The 13,552-nt window shown below is 47.7% G+C and overlaps 1 protein-coding gene across 2 annotated transcripts in view; it reads right to left on the minus strand.

The window, feature by feature from the left end:
• Positions 1–2,453: 2,453 nt before the first annotated feature.
• Positions 2,454–13,552, minus strand: part of GARS (glycyl-tRNA synthetase) — a 50,150-nt gene continuing 39,051 nt past the window's right edge. For both annotated transcript variants that reach the window (XM_006022945.3, XM_025203369.1), the window contains exons 11-17: positions 12,248–12,355; positions 11,467–11,612; positions 9,188–9,273; positions 7,083–7,192; positions 5,983–6,076; positions 4,547–4,737; positions 2,454–2,782 (exon numbers count right to left, since the gene is read on the minus strand). In XM_006022945.3, coding sequence (XP_006023007.1) covers positions 2,657–2,782; positions 4,547–4,737; positions 5,983–6,076; positions 7,083–7,192; positions 9,188–9,273; positions 11,467–11,612; positions 12,248–12,355 — 861 coding nt within the window. In that variant the 3' untranslated portion in view covers positions 2,454–2,656. The remainder of the gene's footprint in view (positions 2,783–4,546; positions 4,738–5,982; positions 6,077–7,082; positions 7,193–9,187; positions 9,274–11,466; positions 11,613–12,247; positions 12,356–13,552) is intronic.

Raw genomic sequence — 13,552 nt, forward strand, 5'->3', positions numbered from 1 at the left:
AAAGGCTGAGCGCTCCTGCTGTACAAACCCTGGGAAAACCTCAGGCCGAGCGCTGAAATTTCTGGTCACTCAGGAAAAGCACTGGCCTGACTCTACAGCCTAGGGGTGTCAAAAATCAAGCAGCCCCAAGGGCCTAATGAAGGGTCTAGGGCTGGATTGGGCCCACAAACAGGCACCACGTGCAGCATGCGCCAGCCCAAGCCTCATGTGTGATATGTGGGGCTGGACTGGGGCATGTACTGTACATGGAGCCCACACCAGAAGGGCCCCGTGCACTGGATCCAACATGGATGGCTGGTCTGCAGGCCAGATCTGGACCTGGCATGGATCTGGCAAGCAGGGCCAGTCTGGTGTGGGTATCACATGTGTGCATACCCTAGATCGGCTGCATGTGCTGGGCCAGGGCCAGCACATGGTGCATGTGACAGGCAGCCCTGTGGGCTGGATGATATAGCTCCACAGGTCCTATCTTTGACACTCCTGGCATTAGTGTAATTCATTCACCCCACCTCTTGTAGCCAGACCCTGCCATCACATACCTGGTCCTCCCTGTCCGTGCACTGTAAGCAACGCAGCAATAAACAGACTGCACAAAACAGCTGATAGCTCCAGGCCTTGTTGGCCTGTCTTGTGACTTGTAGCAAGAGCCTTTTGGATGCTTAGTCTTTGCATTGCTTTTCCTCCTCCTCTCCCAGACAGGAACAAGTAGCAGCCTCTTCCCTTCACATGCCATGGGAGCCTCTCCACAGGGAAGCATCTGCCCCAGCTAGATATACATGGGCAGAAGTCCTAGTTCAGTAACCCAGTCCCCTTGCAAGCCAGTAAGACTCATGGGATAAGGGGACTTGCAGTCAGATCCAGAGGAGCCTGAAAGTTAAGCAATGTGATATATAACCTTCTAGTATCTGGCCCCAGAGTGAATGCAGAACGCGGAGTGAGAACCCCTTAGCTCCCCACACAATGCAGGGGAAAGTTACCTGCAAGCTGCATGTGCAGCTGCTTAGAGCTGGCCACTAGAAATACAGCACATGAGTGAAAGCCTTCCACCCACCCCACAGGTACTGAGCTTTGGGCTGCAGGAAAATGATGATCCCGGCTCAGGGCCCTCCGCTTCTTGCACTCCCCAGCAGCTGACCCTGACCACAGGCTGCAGGAGTCCGCAGCTGCCCAGTGAATCTCAAATTCTTGGTGCAACTCAAAGCAAGGATGTGCGCTAGTGAGACCATGGCTGTAGACTCCTGCTAAGCACTGAACTGGAGCAGGGAGATTTGTGTTCCCAGAACTGGTCTTGGGTTTTATTCTAGGATAGGCAGGAGGGAATTAACCCTACATTTCCTGCCTCCTGGAAGAGTGCTCCAACACCGAGCTCCCAGATGACAAGGGGAAGGAGCCCCTCACAACCCACCATCAGGTGCATAAGGCAAAAGTTTGTTTTCACTAACCCGTCCTGTCCCGACTCCGTTCCTCGCAGCTCATTAACTCATAAGGTGGTTGCTTAGGACCTGGAGGTGAAGGACCCTTCCCCTGCGTCAACTTGTCTTCCTTCTGCCTTGGGGTTGCCAAAGCAGGGCTTCCTTCAGGAGCCGGCCACCCAGACATCTCAGATGGCCAAGAGGATTCCACCTTCTCACCCATGCTTTTCATGCAGCTGCTCTACCTACCTCAGCATGACTTGTCCGGCTATGCAGTGCAGGCATTCAAGCATGCCAAGGAAGTTAAACCAGTTTCAATGTGGACAGATGTGCTGCTTTTCCGTGACTCCAGTGCATGCAGGCACGTGCTCAGTAGCAACGCCCTGAAGACTCCAGCTCAGTGTGCATGCACAGATGGTGACAGACATCCATACTGGGGTCAGCTTCTGAAAATCAGGGCTTGCCTCCCCCACTCCTATTGTTACATTGCAAGTGGTGAGGCATCCAGCTATGCTTTAATAAGGGAGTGATCCAGCCAAGGACTCCAGATGGACCAGAGTTGTGCATCTTGAGTGAATGGGCGTGCCTTCTGGTGGTGCTTACATCCTTTCCGCTCTCGGGCTGCAGACAACCTCATCCTCAGCATTTCCTCTTGGCTAGCAAAGGAGCTGCCCCACTGGGCATGCTGGCTTTCACGGCTTCCCTTCCAAATTGCCCAACTCTCCAGGCAGGCAGGGAACCCACCACCTGTGTATTCTGCTATGGGGGCCAGGTGCTGCAGTGCAGAGCATCACAGCACCCAAGTCCCATTGTGGGTTTGAGGCTAAGTGACTTGCTTAAGGTCACACAGGAATCTGTGGCAGTGCAGGTGTTCAACTCAGCCCTCCCCAGCACTGAACCATCTGTTCTCTCCATATGCCCAAAGTTTCTAATTGAAACCCAAGAAATTACAACAAAGAACTGGCTCAAAGCGAGTCATGAAAGGCCTCCTAAAAGTATAAGGCTGCATAACACAGAGAAGCAAGCATATGCAATGGCGTGTTTATTCAGAACACCTTTAGCTTTAATTGCAATTATTTCAGTTTGAAGTTAAAATCAGGCAGCAATTGAGAAAAAAATAAAACCAAATAGTCCCTGGGTGCACAAACAATGCAGCTTTGAATAATACACATGATAAGTTTATTTCATATTAACATGAACAGTAAAAAGTGGGCATGTGACAGGGTTTGTGTCAGGTTCATAGTCTATTCCTCTATTGTGTCCTTTTTGCCAGTCTCTTGTCCCTCAAAGAGTGGATACTTGGCCTCCACATTAGCCCAAGTTATGCAACCGTTTGCCAGGTCACGGATTATGGTAGGAATTTCAGAGACCTAAAGGAAGGGTGCAAGAGATAAGGTATGAGGCCGCTGAAGTCAAACTGAGCTGCGCTGTAATCCTACAGGTACACCGACAGTACTCGACATTGTTACTACATAATATTGCCTGGATAATTACTGATTTCATTTTCCCCAAATGCTATTTTCTTTCTCAAATGCTAAGACCTCCACATTACAGTTTCTAAGCAACAGGGCATCTTAATGCTGTATCACCATTCATTCTAGCTCATGCGGAGCTACTATGCAGCGCAACCCATTAAAGAAATGCAGCCATCACTAAGGTGGAGCAGAGTTGGTACGCGGCAGTATCATGCCACAGGCTGGAATAGGTAGAGAACAAATTTACCCAGATGAAGTGGCAAGCAGAGGGGTCTGGAGAGGCCCCATACAAGATAGCACTAGCACAGAGGAGCTACTGGCTCAGGAACTGCTATTCCTTCTGCAGAGACTGTGAGCATATTCATCACAGAATTACACAACTTCAGAAACCATTTACAGACCAGTAAAAATGCTGGCTATTTACATCAGGCCCCAGTATAAAGCCTACTGGAATCAACTGGAGGTTTCTCCCACAGTGACTACAACACACTTTGGATCAAGGCCCATCAGAAACATACGGTTCTGCCTGGACTGTATGCCAATATTAACACTGGTAACACGCACGGTGCTGCCAAGTGCAGAAGTGAGAATTGGAGCCTCCTGTTTCTGCAACTCGCGGCCTCTCCCCACATCAGCTAGGGCACCCATTCTGGATCCCTTCCTCCACAGAAGTGTCAGCTAATCCCTGAGCAAAGAGAGGGGGTAGAGGAGGGGGGATATTGCTCTTTATTATTTAATGTTCATCTGGACAGGTCACTGACAAGCTGCTTGTTGGCTTGGAGAGGATAGAGGAGCCAGATCTTGGGGGGAGGGATTTGCAAATGCTCTGTCCACACAGGGAATGGCAACAGATCCAACACTGAGCAGTCTTCCCCGTGAAGGACCTAGCTGGAACGGGGGGCTGTGGGTCCACTCAGTGCTGCTAGCCCTATATCCCCCTCCAGTCAGGCTCTTTCAAGGCACAAAAGTGAGAATGGAGCTTTAAAGCCTGCTGAAAACCTGCCGAAGGCTTGGCCAGCTGCTTGTCAAGAGCACACGGAACTACACAGACACCACGCTGCAAATTCACATGCGAGGGGAAGGGTGCTGAGGCGGCCCACTCTACTGGACAGCCGTCAAGCTGGAGCTGGGTTTTCCATGCAGCAGCCTTCGGCCATGTCCATACTCCAGCCTTCAGCTAGCACAGCCAGGTTGGTCAGGGATCACACCCACTTCCCAGCTGGACTGATAAGCCAGGAGAAGCCTGTCAGTGGACACTGCACTTGTCCTAACACAGCCTTGTTTTGCACCAGAGGAGTGACCTTATAGTATGCAGCACACTTGGCAGACGTGGCCATTACACCACACCTAGTATTCCTATGCTGCTGCAGCACTTCTAGGGGTAATGCTACACCCAACACAGCACGCTCACATCACAAGCACCAGCTTCTTGCAGGTGCATAAATCACTCCAGAGCTCCCCTTTTCAGAAGGCAGCACTGGTTTCCCACTCCCACGAAAGCCTCTTCACTTGCCCGGTGGCCGGTGGTGCTCTGTTTGGTTCGTACCCTTCTCCCTGTGAATTCTCCACAGAAAGCCCGCTGCAGCTGCCAAACGGACCCCTTACCCCACAGGAGCAGGAGGGATTTCTGCTCCCTTCCCATGCCAGCCCAGACTTTACCTCAGCCCGTATCTGACGCATCGAGTCTCGGTCTCTGAGCGTGGCCGTGTGAGGCGTCCTGTTAACCGTGTCGAAGTCGATCGTGATGCCGAAAGCCACGCCGATCTCGTCCGTCCTGGCATAGCGCCGGCCGATGGACCCCGAGGAGTCGTCCACTTTGTGGGAGATGCCGTTCCGGGTGAGCGCTTCGGCTGCAATAACCGGACATTGCTGGGATTAGTGACAACCCTGGCAGGCCGGAGGATCCGAACGCAGAACCCCAGAGAGGCAAGCAAAGGGGGTTGCCACAAACAAAGCTGCCTCCGTACTACAGCAGCAAGACAACCCTACCACCATTTGACACGCTCCTCCTCATGCCTGCTACTACTGCTCTTCCCACATCATCCATGCATTGATCGGGCCCGAGAAAACCACCCGTACTTCCCTGAAGTTAGTCATAGTAATGCCAGTGGGGCTGCTCACATAAGCGAAGGGGCCCATCTACCTCTCTCTCTCCAGCTGAGTTTTGTAAAGCAACTTGCACGTTTTTGGGTGTTATTAATTAGCAGATAGTGACTGCAGGATGGCAGCAAGTGCTGAGATTGCTTTGACTCATAATGTCGAGTCTCACACCCAATGAAAACACTACAGTGCAGATTGAGCACTGCATCCTGCATTTGCTTAGTCTCTTTCTAAAGGAAAATATTAAAAAAAAAAAAATAAAATAAAATAAAAAATCAAAGGTCTCCTTAAGCTTGTTGTGAAGGTTTGCCTTCTTAACTGAAGAATAAGTTAACCTTGGCGTCTAAGGCTCACAGGGAAGTGGAAAACCAGCCTGATCCTAACATGCTAGGCTGCATTAGAGGCGCCATCTGACCAAATCACAGCTGTTCCATGCTCACTGCGAACAACATGTTAGACATGCTGCTGGCAGCAGCAAAATGTTTCAATATGCCAAGGACTGTCTAGGGTCTAGAGATCAGGGCTGGGTGTCGGAAGGTCTGGGTTTTTATGTCGAAGTTACATGACAAGTGAGTGGCAGAGATGAAAACAGAATCCAGGAGGCCTGGCTCCTTCCCTGCTTAGTAACAAACACACTGCCTGCTACAGTTTCGCTGAGGCTGCGTGGGTTTTAACATGCAAGCAGCTAGCTTTTGCATTATGACTCATCATGGAGGAAAGCAGGGGAGCAGATTTTGAGCCTAGGTTATGTCTACACAGCAACTTTGCAAGATTGGCCTAATTTCAACTGCTGGAGATGTCTTCGGAAAAAGACAGACTGATGAAAGCGTAGGTTTCCGCTCCCTTCACTGCAGGCAACTGCTTGTTACACAGGGAAACGCCATAAAAAAGACCCTCCACTTTACCCCCATCAGTCTTTTTCCTGTGTTCTTAAAAAGGAAAGTCACCCCCACGAACAGAGTTGGAGAGAGAACGGCAGAGCGGTATTCACTTACAGAGTTCCTTGACAAAAGGTATGAATTCCTGATTTTGGCTCAGAGGAAGGACGGAGCACTTGAACGGAGAGACGACGGCAGGGAAGCTGAAGAACTACGCACAGGGTAAAAATTAAAAACAATACAAAAGTTAATACATCATCAGCCATACTCTGAGCCAGACTCTTCAGTGCTATCGGTCAGGATAGTTTATGCCTGCAGACCACTGGGACTTTTGTGACCCATTAAAACTTAACAGAGATGATCTTTACTTAAAACACCTCCGAGTGGAGGCGAGGCGGGTCTCGTACACTACGCTTTATGTTGCTTCTTGTGGTTTAACACAGCCTACTGCATCCCAATAGAGACTTGAAGGTAGGGAGCATGGCTGCAAAACAGCTGAATAACAAATTAAAACTGCATCTATGCATAAAGCAAGATACCAAACATTCAAAAGGGAGCAACAGGGACTGGATTTGATGGTGCAGGACTTTTCAGGATCAGTAACCTCACCAGCCCTCAGAGCACTTGTTTCATCCCTGCACCCCTATTTTCCTACTGCAGATAATAAGGGATCCCAAACGTGTCCACAGGTGGCCTGTGAGAGTCTCTTAAGGTGCCGTCCATCATTCAGAAACACGGTGCCCTCCCCGACAACCACACGGAAGACTTGTATGGAAAACGGATGTGTTATTTTCAGATTCTTTAAGAACAATTTAGCAAATGGATACAAGAAACGCAAGTACGGCCAGGTTTCCAGCCAGCTCTTCCTGGGCCTGCCACCAGGGCTTCTCCAGTCGGTTTGGGCATCAGTTACTTTACTATACACACAGACACACTTCCCTCCTGCCACACCTCTAGAGCGGTCTCAGGTCAAAACCATGAGGATGCACACACACGGCAGTGAGAAGTTATGGCCAATAAAGAAGGATGAGGCCACAATACTGAAACGATCCTGCACACGCCCTGCCAGGGAGGAGCAGGTAACCACACCTGCTCCGCCCGGCTTCTCCCACCGATTGCCTATTCTAACAACATCATTTCAAATCTCACACACATCTGCTGTCCGCACTTTGGACTCTCCAGTCCAGAGCAGGGTGCAAGCGGCAGAAAGAGCTCACCGTGCGCTGCTCGTCTCCCTCCCGGACGTGGAATGTATGTTCAAACACCGTGTACATGATCCTCCCGATGCCGAAGGAGGGTTCGATCACATTTGGGATGATTTCTTCCACTTGAAGACAAACCACAGAGCGGTCAGCAGAGCAGTTTGTAAAAGCACAGCGTTTTATCATTGCTGCATTTATGCACAGGAGGCTGGGATTAATGCAGCTGATCATATGAGAGAGAAAGGTTTTAAACATTTATGCTCCCAGAGGGAGCACCTGGAGACAAAAGTTTGAGACTCTCTTTGTACCGAGTCCAGGGGTGGCGTATCTGTATCTCATGATCGGAGCAGACAAATGGGAATAAGAAACTTCGGTTCTAACTTAAGCTCCGTCTAGGATTCCCCTAGCATCCTTGAGTAAATCATTCAAACTCCCTCTCTCAGTGTCCCCCTATGTGACAGGCCAGAAGAAGTGGCCTAAGAATTAATATTTATACAGTTCATGAAGGGTGACATGTACATCATTGCAACTGCAGCTCCTTTCTGAGGTCTCAAGGCTTCAAGGCCAGATGCAGTCTCTGAAAGGGCCTCAGACATTTTGATGAACCAGCAGGGGAGCTAATGAGCACAGCCCACATGGGTACCTATGCAGATGGGGACGCTGCTCCCACACACTAATCACAGCATGTCAGAGCAGACTCGATGAATCAATTCTGCTTGAGCGTGCTAATTAGTGCACTCCAGCAGCCTCACCATCTCCTGTATTCAATGTCCCCCCACTTCAAAATGGCAACGGGGGGCTCTTTAAGTAAAGCTCATCGAACAAGCTTTAGTTAAAGCACCCCTATTTTGAAATGTGGGACACCGAATACACGAGATGCCGCAGGTGCTTCAACTACAGCAGCTCTCACAGCTGCTCTAATTAAAAGGCCCCCTCATCAACTCCGGAGCACACGTAAAGACACCCATATGCTGACAAGGCCAGGCAGAAGTGGAGGGTCTCCCCTGAGGGACAAATAGACTGGGTGGATGGCACTCACCAGCCCTTGCCCATTGACTCTGTTTAGCGGTCCAGCAAATAATGAAAGAGTCCTGGGTGCAAGAAAGCCAAGTGAAAGGGAGCCCAACTATAGCCCACAGATGAGGCTCCAGACATATGAGCAACCCCAGGATCAGGGAGCCGAGCTATACCCCCTGGGCAGCACCCATACCCCTGGGCCACCGAGTAAGAACGTGAGTGTTGTACTGGGTCAGACCCAGGCTCTCTACCCTGCATCTCACAGTGGCAGAAAGTGAATGCTATGGGGAAGAGCATACATGCAGGGCTTATCCAGGCTGAGCTGCTCTCTCCCCTCTTCCCTTGCAGCCTCCATGCTCTCCCTTGCTTGTTTGCAAGTCATGAGACAAGAGAGCTCTTGGCTGTCCAGTGGCCCGTCTTCAACAGGACAGAGGTAGAGATGCCCTCATATTGCCTTTTCTATAGCCTGGTGATCAGGGCATTCTCCTGGGGGACAGGAGCTATGGGTCTAGGTCCCTTCAGACAGAGAAGAGCTTAAAACCCAGCACGCTGACTGCCCAGGCACGTGCTCTATTGGCACGCAGCTATCATGTGAAAAGCAGCACTCCCGTCCGGTTTCCCAGACAGCTTTAAGCGACTTATTCAGGGTGACAGGGAGATGTGGCAGAGTCGGAGACTGAACCTGCTTTTCCTCAAGTCTGATGCTTCCACTATAACTATCAGATTATCCTGCCTTAAAATTAGGTATTAAGTGACTAAATAGGTTTTCACCAGAAAATTTAGGTATCCAAGGGATCTCCAGTATTTAAGCAGATCAGGTGTGGGTTTCGCAAACTGCTCTCCTTGACTTGAGAACCTAAGTAGTACCTAAGACACAAGTTAGACGCAAGTGATTTTGCTGGAAATAAAGGAAAAAAACAGGCCACTTCTCTAGATGTCTACAAATTGACTTAAGCACATAAAACTTCAGGCACATAACTTTAGGCACTTTGGCCACAGGCTTTGCATTTGTCTAAAACTTCTACATTCAATGTATATTATAGTTTCCTGATTCAACAGTTGCAATTATAAAGGAGAGAGAAAAAAAAAAAAAAAAAAGTTACCATGCAGTGTTTTCTGGAATCTCTTCACACTGACCATGTCATTTGTTAAATTAAATGTTTTCCCTTCAGTTTCAACAGTAAATTCCCTGTAAAAGAGATCAGTAACTTAGGGGTGATGGCAATGCATGCAAGTATTAGTCAGTGCAAGTTATTACTCAAGTAAGAGTCACTTCATTTGCTTCTGCTGGTCCTTAAATTCTGGTCTGGGGCTATAGGGCAAGTCAGAGCACACCAGTGATGAAAGGAAGAAATACAGGGAAGTTTCATTTTTAAATATATTCATCTGTACCAGTATTTTTATTATGGCTGTAAAGTAACAATTTTCTTAATCATTACTCACAGTAAAAAGTGTGACTAATAAATTAAGTTAAAATATGGAAGACTTGCGGGGTGAAAGAAATGAACTGCAGGAAAACCAGGGATGCACTCACCACTGAGTCTCTCTCATATGCAGACACACAGACCCCCTTGTCAGGACTACTTGGTTTTGATGGAAGGCACTTTATGTTTTCACGGGATTCAAAAATTCACTACCAATTCACACCCCAAAACCTGATTTGTTCAAGCTTCCTAAATTAAGTGGGCAGGCCAAACACCTATTTGTTCACTTACACATAGAGCTTGGGATGTAGCCGTCTCAGAAAAATGAACCCCCCAAAAATCTGCAACCATTTAAAAGCTAACAATGTCAGTATTTACTTAGGCAGAAGTTAACATGGCTTTAAATATCCAGTTCATTATTTGGGGAGGTTCACTAGATTTACTGCTGGCAAACTGCTTCTGTTATGCTAGCTTGGCTGCATTTTTGACACAAGCACCTACATAAAAGGATTACATAAATACAATTATCCAGAAAACAGGACTAACCACAGAGGCATCAGCATGCTGATGTTGTCAATGCACCCCACCTGATGATTCAGCCAAGGAGCTTCCCACATGAAGGCAAATAGCTTGGTAAAGCACAATAATTTATTAAAGGGCAAATGTCTTCATTTAGACACTGTGTCCAGATGAGTTTATGGAGGCACAGTCTGACGAGGGGCATAAGTAAACCTGGAGTATGAACTGCAACTATTATACACAATCAGCGTACCCAATTTCAAACACAAGCCTACTAGACCCCATTGCACCTCTCTGGTGCCACAGTAAATGCAGGTACTTAATTGTGATCTTGTTTCACCCTGCTGGAGTTCCTAAAAAGCCTATTACTGCATCTTTTTTTTTTTTTTACCATGCTGCCAGTCCAGCTTTAAAACTAAGTCACAAAAGCACAGTGAAGAGAAAGACCCACCCAGCTATTGCGTTAGCAGGTTCTCAGGGATTCGAGCAGGGCGGCACTTCATCCTCTAATATGGGAAGTAGGATCTGGCCCTTATTGCCTTCTCCAAACTGAACGGTTAAAGTTATTAGGCTAATGTTCTTCTGCTTGGATTCCTGTTGGATGAGTGCGTCAGCTTTCACAAAGCCTGGTTTGAATGCTGTATAATGGTGCTTTTTTCTCCACTTCGTTACTTTTGCACTGACTTTTAAAAGAAAGTGTCATCAGTCACTAAGCACACGCTGTACAATACACCCATTATTCCCTACTGCTCTTTGCCTACAGTTTCAAATAATTTAGGAGCAACAGATTGCTCAAGATGATAAAACTACCTGGAAATATAACAACGTTTCTTTGGATGGACTGGGAGGAAATCCTAATTCATCCCTTTGCACTAAACATAGCTCTGCCCATTGCCTCCATGTTCCAGCGTGGCAGTCACCCAAATGAAACCTGAATTCAGACTGATCGCTGCTGCCCTTACTTGCACAGAAAATTACCTTCTACCACACAATGGTAGCAGCCTGTCAGAGAAATGGGGGACCACATTTTAAAAGTAACATTTCAGTGCCTGTCAACACCAGCCAATTCTGGCACGCAAATCAAGACCCCGTGCCCAGGGAAGTCACTAGCACCGACTACTAAAAAGTGTAAAAGAGGGATTTTCTTGGGAGAATGCATCTACTTTAAAAACCGAAGTATAAAAATATTATGTTTATGTGTCTTTATATAATTGTATCTTGAGGGATACTCAGAAACTGCTCGTTGGTCCATAGCCTGAACCCTACCAGTGATCGAATTGTCACCAGCAGTTACTGAAAGTAGCTGCAGTTTAATCAAGCTGCGTTTGGGGTATTCCTGGCAAAAAAATGATTGATGAGGGAAACTATTTAACCTACATGCACATACTCACTCATTCTCACCCAAGGGAGGTCAGCAGCACTGGTGAAAACTTTCTTACCCTTTCTCGTTCAGCAGCTTCTCCATCTCGGAGATGTAACACTCATCACAGATGGAAAGATATTCTAGCACCAGCTTCGCATCCTTCTTGTAAGCCTTGCCAATGGCTCCCTTATTCGCCTCGAATTGAACAACATTAACTGTTTTGTACAGAGTAGTTAAGGTATTTGAGACCAGAGAACACCGCATTCAGACAGTCACTCTATGCAACAAATCAATAATTTCAGGACCCCAAAAACTTGAGATCGCATTGTCTCATTAAATTTAGTTATCGGCTCCTACTGGCTTAATGCATTTGCCTCTAAAGGAATAAGGTATCCCTATAAATACTGTGTATCGGCATATAGTTGTGGCTAAGAGTCACAGCTATAACTGGAACAAGTCCTGTCATCTGCGCTCTTTAGATCAGTGCAAATGAAACGGCAACTGTGGTATCTCCAGATCCTGAGTTACCACATCTGAGCCATGCTCTTCAAGAAAAATTAATCATTTATGCAATGAATGGCTAAGAGATTAAGTGGATCCTGAAACAAACAGAAGGCAAGAAGCCAAGGAACAGAAGTTACTCCGTTTTCACGCTGCATTTCCTGAGGTGAGCTACTCACACACTCAAATCTTTGCTGGACCTGCCCTATAGGCATTACTGACACTGCTGTGAGCATCCTGACTTAACCTATGGAGCCATATGAAGGTCTAACTTTGGAGCTGTCCTGGTCAGGGGGGCAGCTTGATGCCAGGTCTGCACAGCTGTAAGGAAGACGTGTAGTACTCGAGAAGGATATGGGTTCTTTCAGAGGCTTCTCGGCTACAAGAGGAACTTTGGTGGCCCTGGCGTGGCAGGAGAGGTCATAGCAAGAGCGATCAGCACAACCAACAATCTCAATCCACCCCTAGAAAAACAAGAGCAGCAGCTTTCATCATCTCTCTCTGTTTGTTCATTTAACCATCAAGTGTGTTTATTCACTCTTAAACCCTCTATGTTCCCCAGGCTGATTTTTCTACCTAATTAGCTCAGTTATGATAAGCAGAGCTTGTTCCACCAGCACTCCTCCATCTGAAGGATCAACTCGCTTCCAGAGGAAACAACCCACCCTGTGCATGTTCACACAGGGCCATGTTTTCCACCAAAGCAGGTGACACTAGAGATAGCTTTGCTTCAGCTAAGAATCTGGCCTGCATCTCACTTTCTTTGCCTTCATATTCAAGTGCATGTACCACAGGTAAGTAACTGGGCATCTTTGGGGCTTTTCTCACTTGTTGAGCTTGGGAGAGACAATTTGCCACTTCAGAAAGGTCAGAGACCTGCTTCTGAGCAAGTGGATGCAACACAGTTAACAGAACGCTGAAGCATTTCTTTCCACAGAGAGCCAAACCCAGAAGTTCATACCCAGGCTGGAAATAAGACAAATGCCTGCTGATTGAACCATCTAAGCCCTAAGCCTGCAAAGAGTTCTCCTTGCATTTATCTCCGAGTCTGAAAGCACTCCCTACGTCCCATTTGGCCTTCTTGCTATCAGCGATTCGAGAGACAGGGATCTGCCCTGGACAGACTTTGTAGTGCCTGCTGCAATCCCATCGGACTTTTTGGTCCCTTTTTGTAATTCAGTTCCAAAGTAGCGGCAGCAGTTTGTAGTGCAGCGTAGCTCTGGCCTCTTAGGCTAAGCCAGGGTGAGAAAGTAGACTTGACTCATGGGAAAAATCCCTCTCTTCTCCCACCCAATTTCAGCTTTGTGTGTCAATCCTAATGCTCTACCCAGTGAGGCTTCCCAGCCCTACCTAACTCACTCATAAGCGAGACCCCTGAGATGCCACCACTCAGTTCTCACCCCTGACCAATATAAACTCTCCAGATTCTTAGGTGTAGCAATAACCTCTCTAAAAATAAGTAATTGGAGAGTGGGAAAGTGTGGGTGGTGGGGGGAGGGCGTTAAGGCCCTGCCATACCCCTAGCAAGCTTCCAGCTAGCTCATTGAAAAGGAAAGTGCTTAAGATTGCTTTCCTCCTTTTGTCTGTCAGAAGTCTGCAGAGTATACACAGTCCCAAAGTCAGAAAGCTGTTTTACTTCCAGCAGCGAAGGGGGAGCACAG

The sequence above is a fragment of the Alligator sinensis genome, unplaced genomic scaffold, assembly GCF_000455745.1.
Source record: "Alligator sinensis unplaced genomic scaffold, ASM45574v1 scaffold885_1, whole genome shotgun sequence".
NCBI classification, from domain to species: domain Eukaryota; kingdom Metazoa; phylum Chordata; order Crocodylia; family Alligatoridae; genus Alligator; species Alligator sinensis.